Source organism: Haematobia irritans, chromosome 1 (genome assembly GCF_050003625.1).
Source record: "Haematobia irritans isolate KBUSLIRL chromosome 1, ASM5000362v1, whole genome shotgun sequence".
Classification (NCBI taxonomy): Eukaryota; Metazoa; Arthropoda; class Insecta; order Diptera; family Muscidae; genus Haematobia; species Haematobia irritans.
The window spans coordinates 232732345-232757211 of NC_134397.1; the positions used below are offsets into that span (position 1 = coordinate 232732345).

A 24867-nucleotide genomic window follows, 5' to 3' on the forward strand; every position below is an offset into this window, starting at 1 on the left:
AACCAAGCAGTAATCTTTGAAAATTCGACAGTAGATAATAGTAGCCTAGTTAGTTGAATGGGGATGACTAACCAAGATGTTTTAGTGATTCCATCCTGGCCTCTATGTAATCTGATCTTGAATGGCTGTCATAACATCAAACAGCTTAGGAGAGTTGATTCAAAGGCGCAATTTATGTCTAGAGCTTGCTTTTACCATAGCAAACAAATAAATGAAATCAATATGGACGAGAACTTGGCCGACCCGAATTTTATTTGCCCTCCATCATGCCTCAAATACCAAGGAATCAAATAAAGACTTTGGGCAATGCTGACATAGGGTCTAAGGTAGTTAGCCGCTGTCGTAGTGAGTTCAAGGTTCTCATTAAACAGCATAATGTAATGTGTGCTGTGTACCTTGATCGATCTCCTTGCGCATATTTTTCAGCTGTCTTCATATATGTACAGGATTCATGTCAAATATGATTAACTATGACGAGGACTTTGGGTCATTTCGGAAGGTTGCAAGCAAACCAAGTTGATATGGGACGAAGAGAACCGAAGGAATTGAAAAAATCGTTGATGAACAGACACAAATTGATATTTTTTTTATTAGCCTCATAACTGGGTATAAAACAATTTTGTCAAAATTTTATTTCTGTAGACAATTTTGTCAAAATTTTATTTCTATAGACAATTTTGTCAAAAATTTATTACTGTAGAAATTTTTCTCAAAATTTCATTTCTATAGAAAATTTTGTCAAAATTTTATTTCTATAGAAAATTTTTTTCTATAGACAATTTTGTCAAAATTTTATTTCTATAGAAAATTTTGTCTTTTTTTTTTGCTATAGACAATTTTCTCAAAAATGTATTTCTATAGAAAATTTTGTCAAAATTTATTTCTAAAGAAAATTTTGTCAAAATTTTATTTCTATAGAAAATTTTGTCAAAATTTTATTTCTATAGAAAATTTTGTTAAAATTTTATTTCTATAGAAAATTTTGTTAAAATTTTATTTCTATAGAAAATTTTGTCAACATTTTATTTCTATAGAAAATTTTGTCAAAATTTTATTTCCATAGAAAATTTTGTCAAAATTTTTTTTCTGTAGAATTTTTTCTCAAAATTGTATTTCTATAGAAAATTTTGTCAAAATTTTATTTCTATAGAAAATTTTGTCAAAATTTTATTTCTATAGAAAACTTTGTAAAAATTTTATTTCTATAGAAAATTTTGTCAAAATTTTATTTCTATAGAAATGTTGTCAAAATTTTATTTCTATAGAAAATTTTGTCAAAATTTTATTTCTATAGAAAATTTTGTCAAAATTTTATTTCTATAGAATATTTTGTCAAAATTTTATTTCTATAGAAAATTTTGTCAAAATTTTATTTCTATAGAAAATTTTGTCAAAATTTTATTTCTATAGAAAATTTTTTCAAAATTTTATTTCTATAGAAAATTTTGTCAAAATTTCATTTCTATAGAAAATTTTGTCAACATTTTATTTCTATAGAAAATTTTGCCAAAATTTTATTTCTATAGAAAATTTTGTCAAAATTTTATTTCTATAGAAGATTTTGTCAAAATTTTATTTCTATAGAAATTTGTCAAATTTTTATTTCTATAGAAAATTTTGTCAAAAATTTATTTCTATAGAAAATTTTGTCACAATTTTATTTCTATAGAAAAATTTGTCAAAATTTTATTACCGTAGAAATGTTGTCAAAATTTTATTTCTATAGAAAATTTTGTCAAAATTTTATTTCTATAGAAAATTTTGTCAAAATTTTATTTCTATAGAAAATTTTGTCAAAATTTTATTTCTATAGAAAATTTTGTCAAAAATTTATTTCTATAGAAAATTTTGTCACAATTTTATTTCTATAGAAAAATTTTTCAAAATTTTATTACCGTAGAAATGTTGTCAAAATTTTATTTCTATAGAAAATTTTGTCAAAATTTTATTTCTATAGAAAATTTTGTCAAAATTTTATTTCTATAGAATATTTTGTCAAAATTTTATTTCTATAGAAAATTTTGTCAAAATTTTATTTCTATAGAAAATTTTGTCAAAATTTTATTTCTATAGAAAATTTTGTCAAAATTTTATTTCTATAGACAATTTTGTCAAAATTTTATTTTTATAGACAATTTTGTCAAAAATTTATTACTGTAGAAATTTTTCTCAAAATTCCATTTCTATAGAAAATTTTGTCAAAATTTTATTTCTAAAGAAAATTTTGTCATTTTTTTTTTTTTGCTATAGACAATTTTCTCAAAATTGTATTTCTATAGAAAATTTTGTCAAAATGTTATTTCTGTAGAATTTTTTCTCAAAATTGTAGTTCTATAGAAATTTTTGTCAAAATTTTATTTCTATAGAAAATTTTGTCACAATTTTATTTCTATAGAAAATTTTGTCAAAATTTTATTTCTATAGAAAATTTTGTCAAAATTTTATTTCTATAGAAAATGTTGTCAAAATTTTATTTCTATAGAAAATTTTGTCAAAATTTTATTTCTATAGAAAATTTTCCCAATTTTTTTTTTCTACAGAAAATTTTCCCAAACTATTATTTCTACAGAAAATTTTCCCAAACTATTATTTCTATAGAAAATTTTGTCAAAATTTTATTTCTATAGAAAATTTTGTCAAAATTTTATTTCTATAGAAAAATTTATAAAAATTTTATTTCTATAGAAAATTTTGTAAAAATTTTATTTCTATAGAAAATTTTGTCAAAATTTTATTTCTATAGAAAATTTTGTCAAAATTTTATTTCTATAGAAAATTTTGTCAAAATTTTATTTCTATAGAAAATGTTGTCAAAATTTTATTTCTATAGAAAATTTTGTCAAAATTTTATTTCTATAGAAAATTTTCCCAATTTTTTTTTTCTACAGAAAATTTTCCCAAACTATTATTTCTACAGAAAATTTTCCCAAACTATTATTTCTATAGAAAATTTTGTCAAAATTTTATTTCTATAGAAAATTTTGTCAAAATTTTATTTCTATAGAAAAATTTATAAAAATTTTATTTCTATAGAAAATTTTGTAAAAATTTTATTTCTATAGAAAATTTTGCCAAAATTTTATTTCTATAGAAAATTTTGTCAAAATTTTATTTCTATAGAAGATTTTGTCAAAATTTTATTTCTATAGAAATTTGTCAAATTTTTATTTCTATAGAAAAATGTCTCAAAATTAAATGGAAGTGCCTCTTAGTTGGAGTGGGAATATTTTGCAAAATCTATCAAAACTTTCAATCTACCAAACTGTACAAAATCTACCATTTTTGGTATGTCAAAACGTTCTGAGTACTTATAAAAAAATGTCAAGGTTTACATTAGAGATATATTTCAAAATGATCAAACATGCATAAACATTATGAGGTCTTAGGTTAGGTATAGTGGCAGACCGGTACTTCAGACTCACACTATTCAGCTATTACGATACCACAGTTGATGAGGTCTTGGAACAACATCTCCCTGCGTTACAAACAAATTGACAATGTTAGCATAGCATATAATCTATGTACCACCTCCAAGGAGATGAAAACAAACAATTTCGTTTTCATTTCACTTTAACCGAGAAAATTGCATTTTATTGAAGCGACAGCAATTTAATCGATTTAAACTTGATGACTCCACCGCACTATTGGTATTCGATTCCAATCCTTCGTTACGACATGCCTTTCTTTCTACAAGACCAACAGATAAACATTCACTCCTGCAAAAACACAAAATTCAACAGCAACAACATTTCTTCGGCATCTTCATCCATCCAAACGGCTCTCTATGTAGCCGTTGCTGTTGTCATCGTTGTCGATGGTTGTAGCAACCTCATCATACACTCCAGTTTGGAAATTGTTGTTGTTCGTTGCCATCAAATGCCATAGCTTTGCCATTTCTTTTATGATAGGGAGAGTTTGTAAATAATGATTTACGAGATCATCAAACACAAGCGGGGAATTTCATCTTCAGGTTCAGGTACCATTATTGCTCCCCCACCAACGTTTTTGGTTCGTATCGTTGCTAGATGTAGCAAAACAGCACAGCAAATACCTCGTGCCGCTTGATCTATTGTTGCTGGACCATTGCTGTTGTTTGCTGTCGTTGATTATCAATTATTTGATCTTTTCATGTTATTTATGGTGGCGGTAATTTGATTAAATGTATCCCATAGATTTCATATCAAAAGAAGAAAGCGAAATTTATCACAACTGCCTTAACAATCAGTCCATGGCCTGTCTTGCTCCTCCTGATGGAGCGCCATGATTATGCCTATTGTCATAAAGTAATCACAAATTGTAGATGCCACAGAAAGAAATAGGCATGTGCACAACTTTCAATATCATATCACAAACTTGAACTTTAGTTAGAAAAAGGGTAAATTGATATAAATAAAATTAATTTTAATGTTATATACATATTACTAGCTAACCCGGCCGCTTCGCTGTGTCTTGCGATGGAACATTTTGCGTTAACTTAGTCAACCTTATTCTTCACATAATACTTCAAGCATTGAGTCAAGATAACTCTTCCGAAAAAATTCGAAAGGATTTGAACCAATATAAAGAGGTGGGTCAGGGAAATCCCCTTACACACAAAAAAAAAATTTTCTGATTCAATCACGAAATTAATTGATCCAATTAATTTTTTAATTGAAATGTCTTCAATCACGAAAATGATAGTATCAATCAGAGTTTTAATTGGGCATAGAAAAAATTATTGATTAAAAAATTAATTGATTTCATTACCAAATTTCAATTAATTTTTTAATTGATTTAATTAAAAATTTAATTGATGTTGATTGCAAAACTCAATTAATTTATTAATTAAAAAAGGTAACTATTTTCAATTACATTTTGAATTGGCTTAGAATTTTTATATGGATTAATAATTGATTGTTTGAAAAAAAAAAAAAAATTAATTAAAAATTTAAAAAAAATGTTCATCACTTTTTTAACTGACTTAGTCTTCCGAATTTGATTAAAAAGTTAATTGTGTCAATTAATTTTTTAATTAAAAATTTTAAAATTTTCAATCATTGACTTAATTAACTTAATGTTTCTATCATGATTAAAAAGTTAATTGTATCAATTAATTTATTAATTGAAAAAAATTTCAACTTCAATTAACTTTTTAATTGGAAATATTTTGGTGATATTTTTTTCTGTGTACTGACACAAAAACTGTAGTCCTACTTTTTCACACCATGGTTTCCACACACATGTCCTTTAACATATATTTCAAACAAATCGGATAATTTGCTTACTGTGAATATCTTTACAAAACGTCAGGGAGAGGGTTGTCCCTTTTCATTTTTTTAATTATGTACTGTATTCAAGTCATGTGAATTTCATGCATCGTTTGTCAAGGGGAAATTAAGCATCATATTTCGCCCGCCTAATAAATCGGAAAAATTTCTTAGAAAATCGAGCATAAAAAGAATGAAACATGCATTTCCCGAAGGTATACCCGAAATCGAAGCATTCACTACGTTGCCTGTCAAATTAAATTTTTTACTTACGTCTCACATGAAGCCAGTGAAAATATCATAAAATTAAACTTTCCCGCCAGATATCGAAAAATCATGTACCCTGTAGAGCTCGACCGAAGCATCGGCTTCGGTATTCGGCCAAAAATCGATAATCGGCCACGAATCGGCCTTCGGCGTCAAGAGGCCGATTAACCGAAGCCGAAGCTTTTTGAATAATTTATTTGATATTGAATTGCCCATGTGTTTAATTTCTCTCAGTCAAAACACCCAGTACAAATAAAACGTAAAAAAATTATTTAAAATATCCTTTTTTGTCATTATAATATCAAACTACTGGACTGAAATACCTTTTATTGTTGTATTCATGCATTTGTTGAAAAAATATTCTAATATTGAACTATAAAACACACCAAATTTCTATAATTAAATTTGAGGAAAATAATCGGCTTCGTCTTCGGCCTATTATTGCTTTGTTTGCCGAACATCGGCTTCGGCCAAAAAAAAACCATTTCGTTCGAGCTCTAGTACCCTGCCTGTAATTTAATCACCTCCCACCCTAGAAAAATAAAAAAAGTGGTTACCTCCCTCAACCTTCCACGAAAATTAAAAAAAAAAATCGGGGCAAAGAGGAGGTCCCCCTGCCCAAGCAAATATCCAAAAATCTAACACACCATATTTTTGTAATACCCTATACAAAAGACGATTTGTAAATTTCAAGTAAACCTCTCCCTGACCAAATATCGAAAATTAAAGTAGCGGATATTAATTTCATAACTTCCCCTATATTCTCAGTAAATTTCAGCTAAATCGAGGAAATGTAACTTTTTCACTGTACTTTAAAAAAGTCGGGCAAAGGGGAGGTCTACCTCCAGTATCAAATATCGAAATATAGGAGGATCCCTGTAAATTTCAAGCAAATAAGACAACAAAAGCCCAATTTTCAAAAATTAGGGTAAAGGAGAAGTCCCCCTTCCCGTCCAAATTTTAAAAAAAAATTAAGTACCCCATATTAACTTTATGACCTCCCCCCACGTCCTCTGTAAATTTCAAGTTAATCGGAGAAGTTTACTTTGTTTACTGTGCTTTAAAAAAAAGTCGGCCAAAGGTGAGGTCATTCCCCTTCAAATATCGAAAATAAAGTAGCGGATCTTTGTTTAGATGCCACTTCAGTCTTCTCTGAATATTTTAAGTAAATCGGAGAGCTTTGGTCCAATTTTCAAAAAGTCATGCAAGGGCAGGTTATCCTCCCCGTCCAAATATTAAAAAATTAGGTATCCCATATAAATTTTATAACCTCCCCTCAAGTCCTCTGTAAATTTCAAGTAAATCGGAGAAGTTGTTCACACTACTTCGAAAAAAGTCGATCATGGGAGAGGACTACTTCCCCCATCAAATATTAAAAAATACGCCACCCCTAGGTTAGATTAGGTTAGATGGCAGTCCGATGTATCAGGCTCACTTAGACTATTCAGTCCATTGTGATACCACATTGGTGAACTTCTCTCTTATCACTGAGTGCTGCCCGATTCCATGTTAAGCTCAATGACAAGGGACCTCGTTTTTATAGCCGAGTCCGAACGGCGTTCCACATTGCAGTGAAACCACTTAGAGAAGCTTTGAATCCCTCAGAAATGTCACCAGCATTACTGAGGTTGGAGAATCCACCGCTGAAAAACTTTTTGGTGTTTGGTCGAAGCCACGACCTTGTGTATGCAAGGCGGGCATGCTAACCATTACACCACGGTGGCTCCCTTGGACGTCACCTCTAATATTCACTAAAAATTTGAAACAAATCGGGGAACTTTGGTCCAATTTTCCCCGACCAAATATCAAAAGAAAAAAAAATATGATCAAAAATACCAAAATGACGTTCTCTTAAAATTTCAAGTAAATCTCCCGAGCTTACCCGGAACATAAAAATAAACAAACAAATAAACAAACCACTAAGATTTTATATAGTATATATAGATTTCCATTTATGTCAGATAAAATTAATGATCATTACAACTTTGGATTGAAAAGTGGTCCTTTCCCCAAAGTCCAAAGTCAACATTTTCAAAATTTTAAAAATAACAAGTATAGACGGCCGTAAGTTCGGCCAGGCCGAAGCTTATGTACCCTTCGGCCGTAGAAACTTCTACTGAAGCCGATTGCAAGGTATCGTAAAACTTCCTAACACCGTAATATATACCACATAGTCCATACGTGGTATATATTAAACTAAAAAAGGCCGATTAAATACGTATATAATTAAGTTAAAAGTTTCTATAGAAATAAAATTTTTACAAAATAAAAATTTGACAACATTTTCTATAGAAGTAAAATTTTGACAACATTTTCTATAAAATAAAATTAGGAAAAATTTTTCTATAGAAATAAAATTTTGACAAAATTTTCTATAGAAATAAAATTTTGGTAGATTATTTTTGGCTCGAGTGGCAACCATGATTATGAACCGATATGGACCAATTTTTGTGTGATTGGGGATCGGCTATATATAACTATAGACCGATATGGACCAATTTTGGCATCGTTATTAGCGGCCTTATACTAACACCACGTTGCAAATTTCAACCGGATCGGATGAATTTTGCTCCTCCAAGAGGCTCCGGAGATCAAATCTGGGGAACGGTTTATATGGGGCTATATATAATTATGGACCGATATGGACCAATTCTTGCATGGTTGTTAGAGACCATATACTAACACCACGTACAAAATTTCAACCGGATCGGATGAATTTTGCTCCTCTAAGAGGCTCCGGAGGTCAAATCTGGGGATCGGCTTATATGGGGGCTATATATAGTTATGGGTCGATGTGGACCAATTTTTGCATGGTCATTAAAAAACATATACCAACACCATGTACCAAATTTCAGCCGGATCGGATGAAATTTCCTTCTCTTAGAGGCTCCGCAAGCCAAATCGGGGGATCGGTTTATATGGGGGCTATATATAATTATGGACCGATGTGGACCAATTTTTGCATGGTCATTAAAAAACATATACTAACACCATGTACCAAATTTCAGCCGGATCGGATGAAATTTGCTTCTCTTAGAGCAATCGCAAGCCAAATTTGGGGGTCCGTTTATATGGGGGCTATACGTAAAAGTAGACCGATATGGATCAATTTTTGCATGGTTGTTAGAGACCATATTCCAACATCATGTACCAAATTTCAGCCGGATCGGATGAAATTTGCTTCTCTTAGAGCAATCGCAAGCCAAATTTGGGGGTCCGTTTATATGGGGGCTATACGTAAAAGTAGACCGATATGGATCAATTTTTGCATGGTTGTTAGAGACCATATTCCAACATCATGTACCAAATTTCAGACGGATCGGATGAAATTTGCTTCTCTTAGAGCAATCGCAAGCCAAATTTGGGGATCCGTTTATATGGGGGCTATACGTAAAAGTGGACCGATATGGCCCATTTCCAATACCATCCGACCTACATCAATAACAACTACTTGTGCCAAGTTTCAAGTCGATAGCTTGTTTCGTTCGGAAGTTAGCGTGATTTCAACAGACGGACGGACGGACATGCTCAGATCGACTCAGAATTTCACCACGACCCAGAATATATGTACTTTATGGGGTCTTAGAGCAATATTTCTACGTGTTACAAACGGAATGACAAAGTTAATATACCCCCATCCTATGGTGGAGGGTATAAAAATTCAACTTTTACAAACTCGAATATTGGAAAGTCGACTTTTTTAAAATCTGAAAATGTGTACAATTTAACTTTTGCAAAAATCGAATATTCAAATGTTGACATTTGCAAATTTCTAAATATTTGAAAATCGATTTTTTTACAATTCGGAAAATTAGTAGATGTATGAATAATAGCATTTTCACCTAGGTAAAATCCAATCCATATATTACTATTTATTTTTAAACTTTACTATTCCATATGAGCCGTAACGTTTTTTATAAAGATAGCATTTTAGGACTGATCATAAGTACAAAAAATATTTTTTTTTTTTAATTGAATCAATTAATTTTTTAATTGACTGTCAATTAATTTTTTAATTGATACTATAATTTCTGTGATTGATTCAATTAAAAAATTAATTGAATCAATTAATTTTGTGATTGAATCAGAAAAAAAAATTTTTGTGTGTATATTTGAAAAGAACCCCCCAAAAATCTCTTAATCTTATGCGGCCTGATTCTATTTATATGTATGTAATAATGAAAAACTGTACTTACTTGACAAATTATCCAGCATATATGTTAACAGCTTTTGTGTACCATTAGGTTCATTGTAGATGGATAGAAATTCCTTTTGTAATGGATTGCCCATTAAACCCAGAACATGCAGATGAAATAGTTTGCCAATTTCATATGGCAATACACGGAGAAAATTATTGTTTAATAAAAGTTCTCTGAAAAGAAGACGAAATGAAAACGATATTACTTGAATTGTAAAATTTAAAAATCAATTCTGTGGATGTTAAAATGAAAACGAAATTGCAAATATGCTCTATGGCAAGGATTAAAAAAAATGGATACTCACCTTAACTGTATTAGTTCACCCAATTCGGCTGGTAGACTACGCAACTTATTACTTGATACATCTAATGTGCGTAGATTAACCAATAGGCCAATATCAGCTGGTAAACGCAACAAATGATTATCATTTAAATATAGAGCTGTTAAATGGTCAAATTCCCACAAAGAAGGACTAATGTTACGGACGCAACCTGTGCAATAACAATAACAAAAAGAATAAAAATAGTTAGAAATTTATAAACAATTTTTATGGTTAATCTGTATGCTTACCAGTTATTTCAATGCCTGTCCAATTGGATTTTTTACCAGCAGCTACATCTTCGGGACTCATAAAGATCTGTTGTCTACGATTTGAACTTTCATACTTGTCCTTGTTACGAGACATTTTATATAGGTTGCCTAAAGTTGATGGTGAGATGACATACAAATGCATATTAGCGAGATACTACATTAAAGCTACAGATAAAGAGCATTGATGTGAAATGTCTGAGCTACAGTTAAATGCAAAGCGGTTTGAGGAATGGCGATTTGAGATTGCTCAAAAAATTTCGTTGCTGAAGAAAATTTTAAAAGCTGTTTGCAAAATATAAAAGCCTTCTGTAAATCTTTTGTGGAATAATTAATGTGCGTAATGGCGAGGTTTTAGGTGCATGGAAAAGCATTAGCCGCATGAAAACCATAGCTAGCATGTTTAATGATAATGGAAAAAGTACAGTAAACTATAATTAAGAAGAAGCATATTGGAACTATTGCATTTCATATGATATCATGTAATGGAATCTGATCGACTTTAAGATGGCAAAGTCGAGTACAATCTTAATCATATCATCGTATCATTTTGGGACATAGACCATGCCGTGGTGCCTACTTAGTAGATCCATTTAGAGCTAAAGATGGTAACCGTGTCGAGAGGACAGGCATTTAAGCTAATTTAGATCTAATTTGAAAAAAAGGAAATTTCACAATTACATATGTTAGAAAAATTGCAATATGCATAATGAAATCTCTAAGATTTTGGGAGGTATCCACTTATGAGCGGTTCATTTCAATGTGATAATTTACGATGAAGGTTATGTCCTATTGAGATAAGTCCGTTTTTCATAGTGTCCAAGTTTGAGAGCTTTCACTTTAGTTTTAGTTGGTCACTGTTTAGGTTTTTATATTACATTGATCGGTTGCGGTAGATCGCAGCCGTTCTCTGTTCTATACCTAACGTAACCCAGTGCTAGGGAGCCACCGTGGTGCAATGGTTAGCATGCCCGCCTTGCATACCCAGGGTCGTCGGTCGAACCCAGTTTCGAACGCACACCAAAAATTTGTATCCCCTCTGAGTGTTTCAAAGCTTCTCTAAATTGTTTCACCGCAATGTGGAAAGCCGTTCGGACTAGGCTATAAAAAGTAGGTCCCTTGTCATTGAGCTAAACATAGAATCGGGCAGCACTCAGTGAGAAGAGAGAAGTTCACCACTGTGGTATCACAATGGACTGCATAGTCTAAGTGAGCCTGAAATATCGGATTGCCACTAACCTGATCTAGTGCTACAGAAGATTAAATTCTGCTCACATTGAGTAAGATCGCTTAATAAATAAAAAAACGGACATATAACAGGTTGGCTGATAAGTCCCCGGTCTGACACATAGATGGCGTCGCTAGTATTAAATGCATATAATTTTTATATAGTACCAACCTTCAAATGATTCGTGTCAAAATTTGACATCTCTAAGTCAATTAGTTTTTGAGATAGAGCGTCTTTTGTGAAGCAACTTTTGTTATTGTGAAAAAAATGGAAAAAAGGAATTTCGTGTTTTGCTTTTCTGAAGGGAAAAAATACGGTGGAAGCAAAAACTTGGCTTGATAATGAGTTTCCGGACTCTGCCCCAGGGAAATCAACAATAATTGATTGGAATGCAAAATTGAAGCGTGGTGAAATGAGCACGGCGGACGGTGAACGCAGTGGAAAACATAAAAAAAATCCACAAAATGATTTTGAATGACCGTAAAATGAAGTTGGTCGAGATAGCAGAGGCCTTAGAGATATGAAAGGAACGTTTTGGTCATATCATTCATCAATATTTGGATATGCGGAAGCTCTGTGCAAAATGGGTGCCGCGCGAGCTGACATTTGACCAAAAACAACAACATGTTGATGATTCTGAGCGGTGTTTGCAGCTGTTAACTCGTAATACACCCGAATTTTTCCGTCGATATGTGACAATGGATGAAACATGGCTCCATCACTACACTCCTGAGTCCAATCGACAATCGGCTGAGTGGACAGCGACCGGTGAACCGTCTCCGAAGCGCGGAAAGACTCAAAAGTCCGCTGGCAAAATAATGGCCTCTATTTTTTGGGATGCGCATGGAAGAATTTTTATCGAGTATCTTGAGAAGGGAAACCCCATCAACAGTGACTATTATATAGCGTTATTGGAGCGTTTGAAGGTCGAAATCGCGGCAAAACGGCCCCATATGAAGAAGAAAAGTGTTTTTCCACCAAGACAACGCACCGTGCCACAAGTCATTGAGAACGATGGCAAAAATTCATGAATTGGCCTTCGAATTGCTTCCCCACCCACCGTATTCTCCAGATCTGGCCCCAGCGACTTTTCCTTGTTCTCAGACCTCAAAAGGATGCTCGCAGGGAAAAAATTTGGCTGCAATGAAGAGGCGATCGCCGAAACTGAGGCCGAAGGAGTACTACCAAAATGGTATCAAAAAAATTGGAAGGTCGTTATAATCGTTGTATCGCTCTTGAAGGGAACTATGTTGAATAATAAAAAAGAATTTTGACAAAAAAATGTGTTTTTCTTTGTTAGACCGGGGACTTATCAGCCAACCTGTCATATGGGAGCTATAACTAAATCTGAACCGATTTCAATGAAATTATGCATGCTTGAAGAGTACTATAAAAAAAACTACGTGTTTGTAAATAAGCGCAATGTGACCCCATTTGTCGAATTCGGGTGATACATATATATGGGAGCTATATCTAAATCTGATCCAATTTTTTCCCAATTCAATAGCGTTCGTGCCAAAAATTTTACCAAAGTCGGTTATTAATTGCGACCGGAGTCCTGCGAACAATAAATATATGGACGAATGGAAGGACACTAGGGGCTAGATCAACAGATCAAGAGCAGAGAATGGAGCCGCCGAGCCGCTTCGCCGACCATTATTTCCAGTCGACGCCGAATATGTCGACTCATCTCGGCCAATTCATCAAAAATATCAGTTTAAATCAGAAAAAAATTATTAATAATTGTCGTATTTCTTGCCAAAATTTCGAACCTTTCTTCACAGTCAATCAACCAGAAAAAAATTTCACGAAAATTTTTCTAATTAAAATCTTAATTGAGTTTTAAAAAATATTCAATTAATAATTTAATTGATTCAACAAATTTTTTATTTGAAACAAAAATCAATCACACAAATTAATAGCATCAATTAATTTTTTAATTGGATCAATTAATTTTTTAACTAACTGTCAATTAATTTTTTAATACTATAATTTCTGTGATTGAAGACATTTCCATTAAAAAATTAATTAGATCTATTAATTTCGAGATTGAATTAAAAAAAATATGTTCAATTTCAAGCTGCTATAATAATTTTGCAAAAATTTAGTTGAGAAAATTTGAATGTAAGATTAGTTGTACAACTAATCTCATTAACAATCGAACACGTCATATTGATTTTATAATGGATGATTGTCCGCTACCTAATAGACATATTTATATCGGCCGGCCGCCAGAAGCAAAAATTTAGTGTTAGCCCCCGCCGACAAAAATGGGTCGGCTTCATTCTCTGATCAGGAGGAGCTTCCGAATCGATCGGCGGTATATTTTATGGGGTCTCAAATCAATATTTCTGATAGGCACATTTTTTGCAGATGAAAGTTATTATAACCTCACCACTATGTGTTTTTGGGTATAAATATAGTTGCGTGAACTGGTGAATAGGTGTCAGCTATCCTATAAACAATTGCTTTGATCAGAAAATGAATACAATATTCTCTTAAATATAATTGAACTCAGACGTGCGTTCGATACAATCCGCTTTTGGAATGCAATTAGTGTTCAACCCAGCAGTGTTTTATGATTTGCTACTCCTTGTAGATTGATTCATTTATAAAAACATACTTCCCATATAGTTTCTACTCACACATATATTACCAGAATATCATTCCAAACCGTTTTGCATTTTACAGGAGCACATAGATAACTTTGTTAGTAAATTAAATGTATATTCATTTATAAAAAACAAAAGGAAAAATGGAATTATTTGTAAAACAACATTGAAAAATATTAAGTTTACAAAATATTTTGTAACATAGTATTAGAACGAATTAAATTAATTGAGTAATCAAAATATTATCCAAAAGTTAATTTTATTTAAATATAATGTATAACAAAAATTGTTTTTTTTTTATAATCATATAGTATGCATATACATATATACTTGTACGTTGTTATGATATAATAAATTATAACCTTTCATAATAACCGCCTGATGATAAGCGTCTCTGCAAAAGAATATTAATAAAGTTTTTGATTGATTGATTAATATTATAGGAAAAATATCATAATGGTGAAATATAGTATTGTAGATTCAGGCTTAAATTGTGTAACATCAAGTTGGATTTTCCGATTTAAATATATTTGAGTTTTATTTTTTTTTTTTTGAAAATTGTTCAATATATACTGTTGGGATGATGAGCGAGCAAATGGATATTGTGATGATAATGATGATAAAAATGTCTCATGTGTGTGTATGTGCGTTTGTTTGCTGATGATAGAAAAAGAAAATAGAATATTCTAATATTAAATATGAAATTAAATAATCTGTCATACTTATAACACCTAAAATGCAAATAATATCTATAAAGAAAATTCAAAAATACGGCATATATTTTAAAAAGTTTAATATAGAAATTCAAGAAGAGTAAAAAATATAAATAAATAAAATATAATGTGGTGGAAAATAAATCTGTGTATGAATATTTGTTTCAGCGCCACCTATATATGAGAAAATGAGTTACGTACGAATAAAAAAATGTTGCGATACAACCCTCAATACAAATTGGCACCAAAATTTTAACCAACTATACACTGAAACAATAGCTTTTGTATATTCACAAAATGTCCCTCAATCATTATTTTCCTAACCACACTAATAACATATAAAACGAACTTTTTATTAAATGTCCTTATGGATAATGAATTCAATTGGAATTAATTTTTTTTAGCAAAAGATGGAATGGTGGCAATTCTAAACTGTACATTCGTAAACCAGAACAACGGGAATATATTGTTAATTATTTAAAATACTTAGTAATATATTACAAGGGTGTGAAGATAAATTCGCGAGTTAAATTCGTGGTTTGCGTCTCGGCTAAGCAAAATTCAAATTTGTGGAACGAATTTAACTTTGTGGGACGAATTTAACTTGTGGAACGCATTCCAAAAAAATAGTTTTTCTTAAAAAGAAATAAATTAATGGTGGAAAAACTGCCAAACACCGTCAGTTATTTTATGTGTAGTCATACTATGCATTGGTGGTTTTATATCGTCGAAAAATTTATCCATAAGAGATAACCACTAATAATTCTAAAGTCGTATAAAAATGTCAATATATCCTGAAGAAATGGACATAAGATATTAAAATACAATAATAAAAACATCTAAGGGGTACCAAAATAAGATTCTTAAATAACTTCAAAAATCTCGTGCACAGTATTTGAGATATAGTGTCATCAGATATCGGCTATATATAGCCCCGATATTAAATCGCCTATACCTAAGGAACCATTTGAGAGGAATTGACCAGACAAAATGCCAGTGGTAGGTATTGGCCTGCACCAAAAACCAAAATTAAAAAATCAAAATTTTCATGTAGGGTATTTGAGATATAGCGTCATCGATATCGGCTATATAGTCCCGATATTGGATCTCCTATATCTACGAAACCATTTGAGAGGAATTGACCAGACCAAATGCCAGTAATAGATAGTGGTTATTGAAAAAAATCAAAATTAGAAATTTTAAAGTCCCATGTACAGTTTTTGAGCTATATTGTCGCCAGATATCGGTTATATATAGCTCCGATATTGGATCTCCTATATCTAAGAAACCATTTGAAACATATATTGGTTACTACAAAAAATCAAACCAAATGCCAGTAATAGATAGTGGTTATTGAAAAAAATCAAAATTAGAAATTTTAAAGTACCATGTACAGTTTTTGAGCTATATTGTCGCCAGATATCGGTTATATATAGCCCTGATATTGGATCTCCTATATCTAAGAAATCATTTGGGAGGAATTGACCAGACCAAATGCAACTAATAGATATTGGTGACTACAAAAAATCAAAATTAAAAAATAAAAAGTCTCATGTACAACAGTTTTTGAGTTATATTATCGCCAGATATCGGCTGTATATAGCCCAAATGGTTTCTTAGATATAGGAGATCCAATATCAGGGCTATATATAGCCGATACACAGAAAAAAATATAACCAAAATATTTCCAATTAAAACGTTAATTGAGGTTGAAAATTCTTTCAATTAATAAATTAATTGATACAATTAAGTTTTTAATCATGATAGAAACATTAAGTTAATTAAGTCAATGATTGAAATTTTTAAAATGTTTAATTAAAAAATTAATTGATACAATTAACTTTTTAATCAAATTCGGAAGACTAATTCAGTTAAAAAAGTGCTGATTTTTTTTTTTTACTTTTTTAATTAAAAATGTATTTCAAACAATCATTTGTTAATCCAAATAAAAACTCTAAGCCAATCTAACTAAGTAATTAAAAATAGTTACCTTTTTTAATTAATAAATTAATTGTGTTTTGCAATCAACATCAATTAAATTTTAATTGAATCAATTAAAAAATTAATTGAATTTTGCTGAAAAAATCAATTAATTTTTTAATCAAGAATTTTTTCTATGCCCAATTAAAACTGTGATTGATACTATCATTTTCGTGATTGAAGACATTTCAATTAAAAAATTAATTGGATCAATTAATTTGGTGATTGAATCAGAGAAAAATTTTTTTGTGTGTATCTGGCGATAATATAGCTCAAAAACTGTACATGAGACTTTTTATTTTTTAATTTTGATTTTTTGTAGTAACCAATATATGTTTCTTGCATTTGGTCTGGTCAATTCCTCTCAAATGGTTTCGTAGATATAGGAGATCCAATATCGGGACTATATAGCCGATATCGGTGACGCTATATCTCAAATACCCTACATGAAAATTTTGATTTTTTAATTTTGGTTTTTGGTGCAGGCCAATACCTACCACTGGCATTTTGTCTGGTCAATTCCTCTCAAATGGTTCCTTAGGTATAGGCGATTTAATATCGGGGCTATATATAGCCGATATCTGATGACACTATATCTCAAATACTGTGCACGAGATTTTTGAAGTTATTTAAGAATCCTATTTTGGTACCCCTTAGATGTTTTTATTATTGTATTTTAATATCTTATTTCCATTACTTCAGGATGTATTGACATTTTTATACGACTTTAGAATTATTAGCGGTTATCTCTTATGGATAAATTTTTCGACGATATAAAACCACCAATGCATAGTATGACTACACATAAAATAACTGACGGTGTTTGGCAGTTTTCCACCACAAATTTGCCTCTTTTTAAGAAAAACTATTTTTTGGAATGCGTTCCACAAGTTAATTTCGTCCCACAAAGTTAAATTCGTTCCACAAATTTGAATTTTGCTTAGCCGAGACACAAACCACGAATTTAACTCGCGAATTTATCTTCACACCCTTATATATTACTACTTTTTATTTTGCATGAAAAGTCAAGTACTTTTTGTTTTTACAAAGCGACTGCTACACATCACGTATTCGCATACAAAGACCAAGTAGTTGGCTCGTTGGTTTGTACGAGAACTCTGAAAGAGATAATGTCTAAAGGGCTTTAAATTATTTGCTTTTTTCTGTCCCCTTACGAGGATTGCCTTTTTTATTACGGGATTAGTTAACTAAAACAAATATTAATCACGGAAAATCGCTTTATTGTTTTTCGAAATATTCCCCACTTTTGCATGCGTTTGAACCAATAGTCGAAGCACTTTTGCCACTCTGATTGAGGTATCTTCAAAACGTGCATTCTAAACGCATCAACAGCTGCTTCAGGTGTCGAAAAATGTTGACCTCTCATTTTATATTTTATTCGGATATTTACTGTTTCGAAACACCGTGTTCGTATTTTGGAGAATTTCTTTCCATTAATCGAAAAGAGCGATTGACAAATTGTGAAGGATCCAACGCGAACACATTTTTTTGACGGTCAAATGTTCACACAATATTGAATATATGCTGGTCCTACTAATGTCTAATATTAGTTGGCGCACAGCATTAATGGTTTCCGGAACAACGACCCATTTTGAACGACTTTCACGAAATTTGTCTTGGAGTGAACTATGATCTCAGTTGAATTGACCATACCATCGATAAACACTGATCCTTGACAGAGCTTCATCGTCAAAAATTGTATTAAAGTTCATCGATGCACTGTTGCTGAGTGCATCGATGAACTTTATTAAATTTTTGGTGATAATGATCCGTCAAGGAGCAATCGCGATGCTTCGAAACACGTCTATGACCTTACGTGTGGATTTACGAGTACGAGCCCTAAAATAACACCAGTATAGGTGTTTCAAGAAGAGCCAAATCCAACAAAACCACTTCCAAACTAATGATCGCCTGTTTTTTTTTTTTTTTTTTTTTTGAAAAACTGGACATGTCACAATCGTACCACCAGAAAAACGCAAAACATTCAATTCTGAGTTGAAAAGATCAATTCTGAGTTGGATGGTCCTCGTGGCGCTTGACCTATCGAAAGCCTTCGATACGGTCAACCATGCCACATTATTCGTGTCGTAGGTGGAATTCAGGGACAAGAAGTCTAAACCCCATAGAGTTAAACAGGGAGTTGCCCTGGGCGGGGTGATATCTCCGCCACTGTTTAACCTCTACCTGTCCTCGATTCCATGGACGGCGGAAGTACGCAGTCAGTTGAATGTCAGAGTCGATGGCGAAACAATTCCGACAACAAATTACCCCAAGATTCTTGGGGTCACATTCGACAGCGTTTATAAGTCGTCCGCCCATGCCACTGCAATTTGTGATAAGCTCCGCGGTAGAAACAAGGTCCTCAAGTCGCTTGCCGGCAGCACTTGGGGTGCGGACAAAGAAACCTTGTTAACTACATATAAGGCAATTGGCCGGTCAGTGGTAAACTATGCAGCGCCAGTGTGGACACCTCAAACGAGCGATACGCAGTGGAATAACATACATACCTGTCAGAACGCTGCCCTTAGAACCACAACAGGATGTCTCCGCAGTACACCCCTCGATCACCTTTATGCGGAGATCAAGATCATCCCAGTGCGTCGACACAATTACATGTTGTCAAAGCAGTACCTCTTGGGTTGCCATCAAAGTTGTCATCCGAATCACCATCTTGTGGATAGACAACCTCCACCCAGGAATGTAAGGGTTGATCTTCACCTTCTAGAGCCCGAGATCCAGCGTTACAAAAGAGAGCCTCTAGATCAGGCAGCATACCAGACAGGTCTGAACAGGATTCATGAGGATACTGTAGCTGAAGCGGTGAGAAGCTACAAGGTTAATCCTTTTCTCGGAGTCCGACCGCCGCCCATAGCACCGGAGTAGAGAGACCTCCCACGGCAGACAAGGGTAGTTTTGGCCCAACTAAGATCCAAAGCGAACACATTTTTTGACGGTCAAATGTTCACGCTATATTGAATGTATGCTGGTCCTACTTATCCCTAATATTAGTTGGCGCACAGCATTAATGGTTTCCGGAACAACAACTCATTTTGGACGACCTTCACGAAATTCGCCTTGGAGTGAACTATGATCTCAGTTGAATTGACCATACCGTCGATAAACACTGGTCCTTGACAAAGCTTCATCGTCAAAAATTGTATTGAAGTTCATCGATGCTGAGTTAATCTAACAACAGTGCATCGATGAACTTTATTAAATTTTTGGCGATAATTATCCGTCAAGGAACAATCGCGATGCTTCGAAACACGTCTACGACTTTACGTGTGGATTTACGAGTACGAGCCCTAAAATAAAAAGCAGTCTCCTGTATAGGTGTTTCAAGAAGAGCCAAATCCAACAAAATCACTTCCAAACTAATGAGTGCCTGTTTTTTTTTTTTTTTTTGGGAAAAACTGGACATGTTAAAATCTTTCGTTGAGCTTGAACCCAGCTTTCATAAACACTAAAGTCCTCATTAAGAAAAAAATTGTGAAAAGCAAAAATTTGAAAATACTTGTTCAACATATTTTTACAACGGGTCCACTGTACCAAAACTAAACCGCGTGTAAAAAAAAATATTTTGAAATTTGCGCTTTTCACAAATTAATTTCTAATACAGATTTTATTGGTTATGAAAGCTCAGCTCAAGCCCTTTCCAAAGAACCTAGTAACAGGTTGGCTGATAAGTCCCCGATCTGACACATAGATGGCGTCGCTAGTATTAAGTCAATTAGTTTGTGAGATAGAGCGTCTTTTGTGAATTAACTTTTTTTTTGTGAAAAAATGGAAAAAAAGGAATTTCGTGTTTTGATAAAATACTGTTTTCTGAAGGGGAAAAATACGGTGAAAGCAAAAACTTGGCTTGATAATGAGTTTCCGGAATCTGCCCCAGGCAAATCAACAATAAATGATTGGTATGCAAAATTCAAGCGTGGTGAAATGAGCACGGAGTACAGTGAACGCAGTACACGCCCGAAAGAGATGGTTACTGACGAAAACATCAAAAAAAATCCACAAAATAATTTTGAATGACCGTAAAATGAAGTTGATCGAGATAGCAGAGGCCTTAAAGATATCAAAGGAACGTGTTTGTCATATTATTCATCAATATTTTGATATGCGGAAGCTCTGTGCAAAATGGGTGCCGCGCGAGCTCACACTTGACCAAAAACAACAACGTGTTGATGATTCTGAGCGGTGTTCGCAGCTGCTAACTCGTAATACACCCGAGTTTTTCCGTCGATATGTGACAAAGGATGAAACATGGCTCCATCACTACACTCCTGAGTCGAATCGACAGTCGGCTGAGTGGCCAGCGACCGGTGATCCGTCTCCGAAGCGTGGAAAGACTCCGCTGGCAAAGTAATGGCCTCTGTTTTTTGGGATGCGCATGGAATAATTTTTTATCGATTATCTTGAGAAGGGGAAAACCATCAACAGTGACTATTATATGGCGTTATTGGATCGTTTGAAGTTCGAAATCGCGGCAAACCGGCCCCATATGAAGAAGAAAAAAGTGGTGTTTCACCAAGACAACGCACAGTGCCACAAGTCATTGCGAACGATAGCAAAAATTCATGAATTGGGCTTCGAATAGCTTCCCACCCACTGCATTCTCCAGATCTGGCCCCCAGCGACTTTTTCTTTTTCTCAGACCTCATAAGGATTCTCACAAGGAAAAAATTTGGCTGCAATGAAGAGGTGATCGCCGAAACTGAGACCTCGTTTGAGGCAAAACCGAAGGAGTACTACCAAAATGGTATCAAAAAATTGGAAGGTCATTATAATCGTTGTATCGCTCTTGAAGAGACTATGTTGAATAATAAAAACGAATTTTGACAAAAAAAATGTGTTTTGCTTTGTTAGACCGGGGACTTATCTGCCAACCTGTTATCTGTACTAAACACGACCAAGCTTTTGGATAATAAGCCTAATACTAAAAATCCAAATTCAAATTTCAAAACCTAAATTCGAATTTGAAAAATAAAATTCGTATGGAAGGTGCTGGTCTCCGCTTAGTTTCATTTTTTTTTTTTTTTTGTGCCGCAAATTTAAAATTAGATGTTATCTCCACACATCTGTTGTCAAACCCGTATCACCAATAGAATTATGATTTAAGGCTCACTTAGACTATTCAATTTGGGTTGACAACCGAGGTCGGAATGGGCAGGATTGTAGGCTTTTGGTCCAATCGAAAAAACAACAAAACATATTTGGTACTAAGAATTCTTAGTTTTAATCTAGAGACACCAGATTATAGGTGGTACAGCGCCCATCTGGTCTCTCTATTACAACTCTTGACTGGTAGTAAGAAATTGCCTTCTGAACCGAGCCTACATCTAGGTTGCCCTTATTCCATTATAAATGCATATGCAAGTACCTTGGAAGGTAATTTCCTTAACGTGACATTATTGAGACGAGTATATCACTAGTCTGGATGAATCCGAAGCACAGCCATTGGGATAGACAGCGCAGCGTTTATCCCTATTTGGTGTTTTCGCCATTGGATTGGAGATTAGTCTTAAGATCATCTCCTTATATTTTGCCATCATGCTACAAGCTAATGTCTTCATGATTTGGAAAAGGCTGTCATACACAAACTAACTGACCAAAAAGCCCAGTTTAAGCAGCGATAATAGAATAAAATTGAAACGCTCGGTCATAAGTACTTATGTCAAGCCAAGACGTTTGACGTCAATATGATTCTGACAACTGATCTTGGTATTGAACTCTAGTTTCACATCATTTGTCCAATTCTTATGGTTCATGTTGACATTTGAATTCCAGCATTGAATGAGTCTACGCGCATTTTGTCTGGTTTACAAAAACATCCTTGCCCTCCTCTTTATAGGAGTGCGAATGGTTTTAAATGTTTCAGATTCGTAAGTTTGACCACCGTCACTTATGGATATTTTTGACCTCAATTTCCTTGATTACTTCTTGTTTGACCTCCCACAACCACATTTTAATCTGGCCGCAACGTTTTTTCTTTGGTGATTAACCACAGAACAAAAAGCAATTATTCCGCACACTCAATAGAGAAAATATTAAATACTGGTAGCCACTGGTGCACATAAAAACAATGACGTTGTTTCATCATAGCCGATGTCACCCACCGACGCGCTTTTTTTTCTCAAACTATGCGATGCTGGTAGACGCAACACATTGCTCCTGCTTGACTTGTATGGCAGAATGTAAATATACGAAAAACCGTATAACACACCAAATGAAATGTAAAAAATGGAATCATCATTTAAGTAAAATTATGCCATAGGCAAGTGTAGATGATGGTTATCTACAAATACTATATTGCAAGCATAGATAAGGCACAAAGTAGCAATGAAATAAAACATTCTAGCAACAAAGTAATGCCAAAACAAGCAACAAACAACATTTAAGGCAACTAGCAATGTAAATTGGAGAACGAAAAAAAAAACTACAAAAAAATGAGACATAAATAAAAACCAAGAATAGATCAAAGGAGGCGCAATACCGAATATATTGCACCCTATATAATTGGTCAATCTAGTGGGGGCTATATCAAAAATACAACCGATGTGAACCATTCCCGGAAGATATATATTGTTAATAAAATCTAACATATCATTATAAATTTCGGCTAAATCGCTCCAAATTGGTAGGTATAATTCTCTCAAGAAACAAAATCGAGAATATGAGGCTATATGAAAGCGATTATGGTTACAGTCCATTTCCAAATGTAAACATTTTTTGTAATGCACTTCAATCTTCCAATTGAGTATTATGTCGGTCATATTTGTGCATCATTCATTTTAGGTCCGTATGGGTCATTTCAGGTGGTATGCACGCAATTTCGAAATACATCATTTCTCGACATAAATTTCTCCCAAAACTGGTCAACTCAAAAACTAACGTTTAGCACGAGATTTCTAGCACCACTCGTCTAATACACTCGCCGCAGACACAACATATAGATGGAAAAAATGGCAATGACTAGGTCAACTTATAAAGGCCTCGATAATAAAGTCTATAGTCATTGGAATCTGATTCAAATATGTATATTTATTGGTTACAAACTTTTAGTCATTATTAATATAAACACCCTCTAATGGGTAGGGTATAAAAACAAACCAAGTAGCGCGAATTTCAGGTCGGCTGGTCTTATTGGAAATCAGCAAACAAACAAAACAAAAAGGGAAATACAATCAAAGACCATTAATAAAGAAACGCAACGCACACACACACACACACATGCAACAATAAAAAACAAAAGGCAAAGTCAAAGTGAAATTTTAATAGCAGCACAAGCAAGGGCTAAAGGTATAGGAAAGGAGTTCCTCAACATCGAAACGATCAAAAAAAAATACACCAAATAAAGACAAAATGGAGATGTATGAATTATTTGTTGTTCTCCTTGGGAGAAATATGTTGAGGTGTGTATTTTTTTCTTTTTTATGCGACTCTTCAACAGCAGACAGAAAATACAACATAAGTTAATGCACAATTACTTATAAACAAACTATATGCAAACCTGGCTGCATCCAACAACAATAAATTTTACCAGATAAATTTTCTCTAAAATTAGGTCTTTTTTGATAATACCGAACAACAAAAAAAATTGTTTTGTACACTATTATTTCTGAAAATCTTTGCACTACACAAATCACACACGCATATAATTTTTCATGTAAGTCGTCGTCCGATTTATTAAGCTATTTCTATTTTTTAGGGATGCTTTTTCTTTTTTTTTTTTTTTGTTTTTCAGCGTTACAAATTTTTTGATATTTTTCGGCAATATGGAGAAATACGCGACGATGATGACGACTACGGGGGGATTGCACTTTTGTTTTGTTTGTTATATTGATTTTTGTATTTGAGATTATTTCTTATTATTTGCAGTTGATCATCACTTCATGCAAATCCGTATTTAATGTTTTCTAATTAATATACTTTGTTTATTATTATAAAATGTAATTTTCTCCGTTTGTTGCTCCCCAACAACTTCAACTTAACCACACTTTTTCACTCTCTCTT

The 24867-nt window shown here is 33.0% G+C and overlaps 1 protein-coding gene across 2 annotated transcripts in view; it reads right to left on the minus strand.

Moving 5' to 3' along the window:
• twin (CCR4-NOT transcription complex subunit 6-like twin) overlaps positions 1–24867 on the minus strand; it is a 224521-nt gene extending 199654 nt beyond the window's left edge. The window contains exons 1-4 of one of the 2 annotated variants that reach the window (XM_075295332.1): positions 24365–24867; positions 10283–10411; positions 10017–10203; positions 9710–9885 (exon numbers count right to left, since the gene is read on the minus strand). In XM_075295332.1, the coding sequence (XP_075151447.1) occupies positions 9710–9885; positions 10017–10203; positions 10283–10411; positions 24365–24374 (502 nt within the window). In that variant the 5' untranslated portion in view covers positions 24375–24867. Of the gene's footprint in view, positions 1–9709; positions 9886–10016; positions 10204–10282; positions 10412–14502; positions 14534–24364 lie in introns of those variants that run through there. The other variant, XM_075295397.1, reaches the window with a different exon arrangement.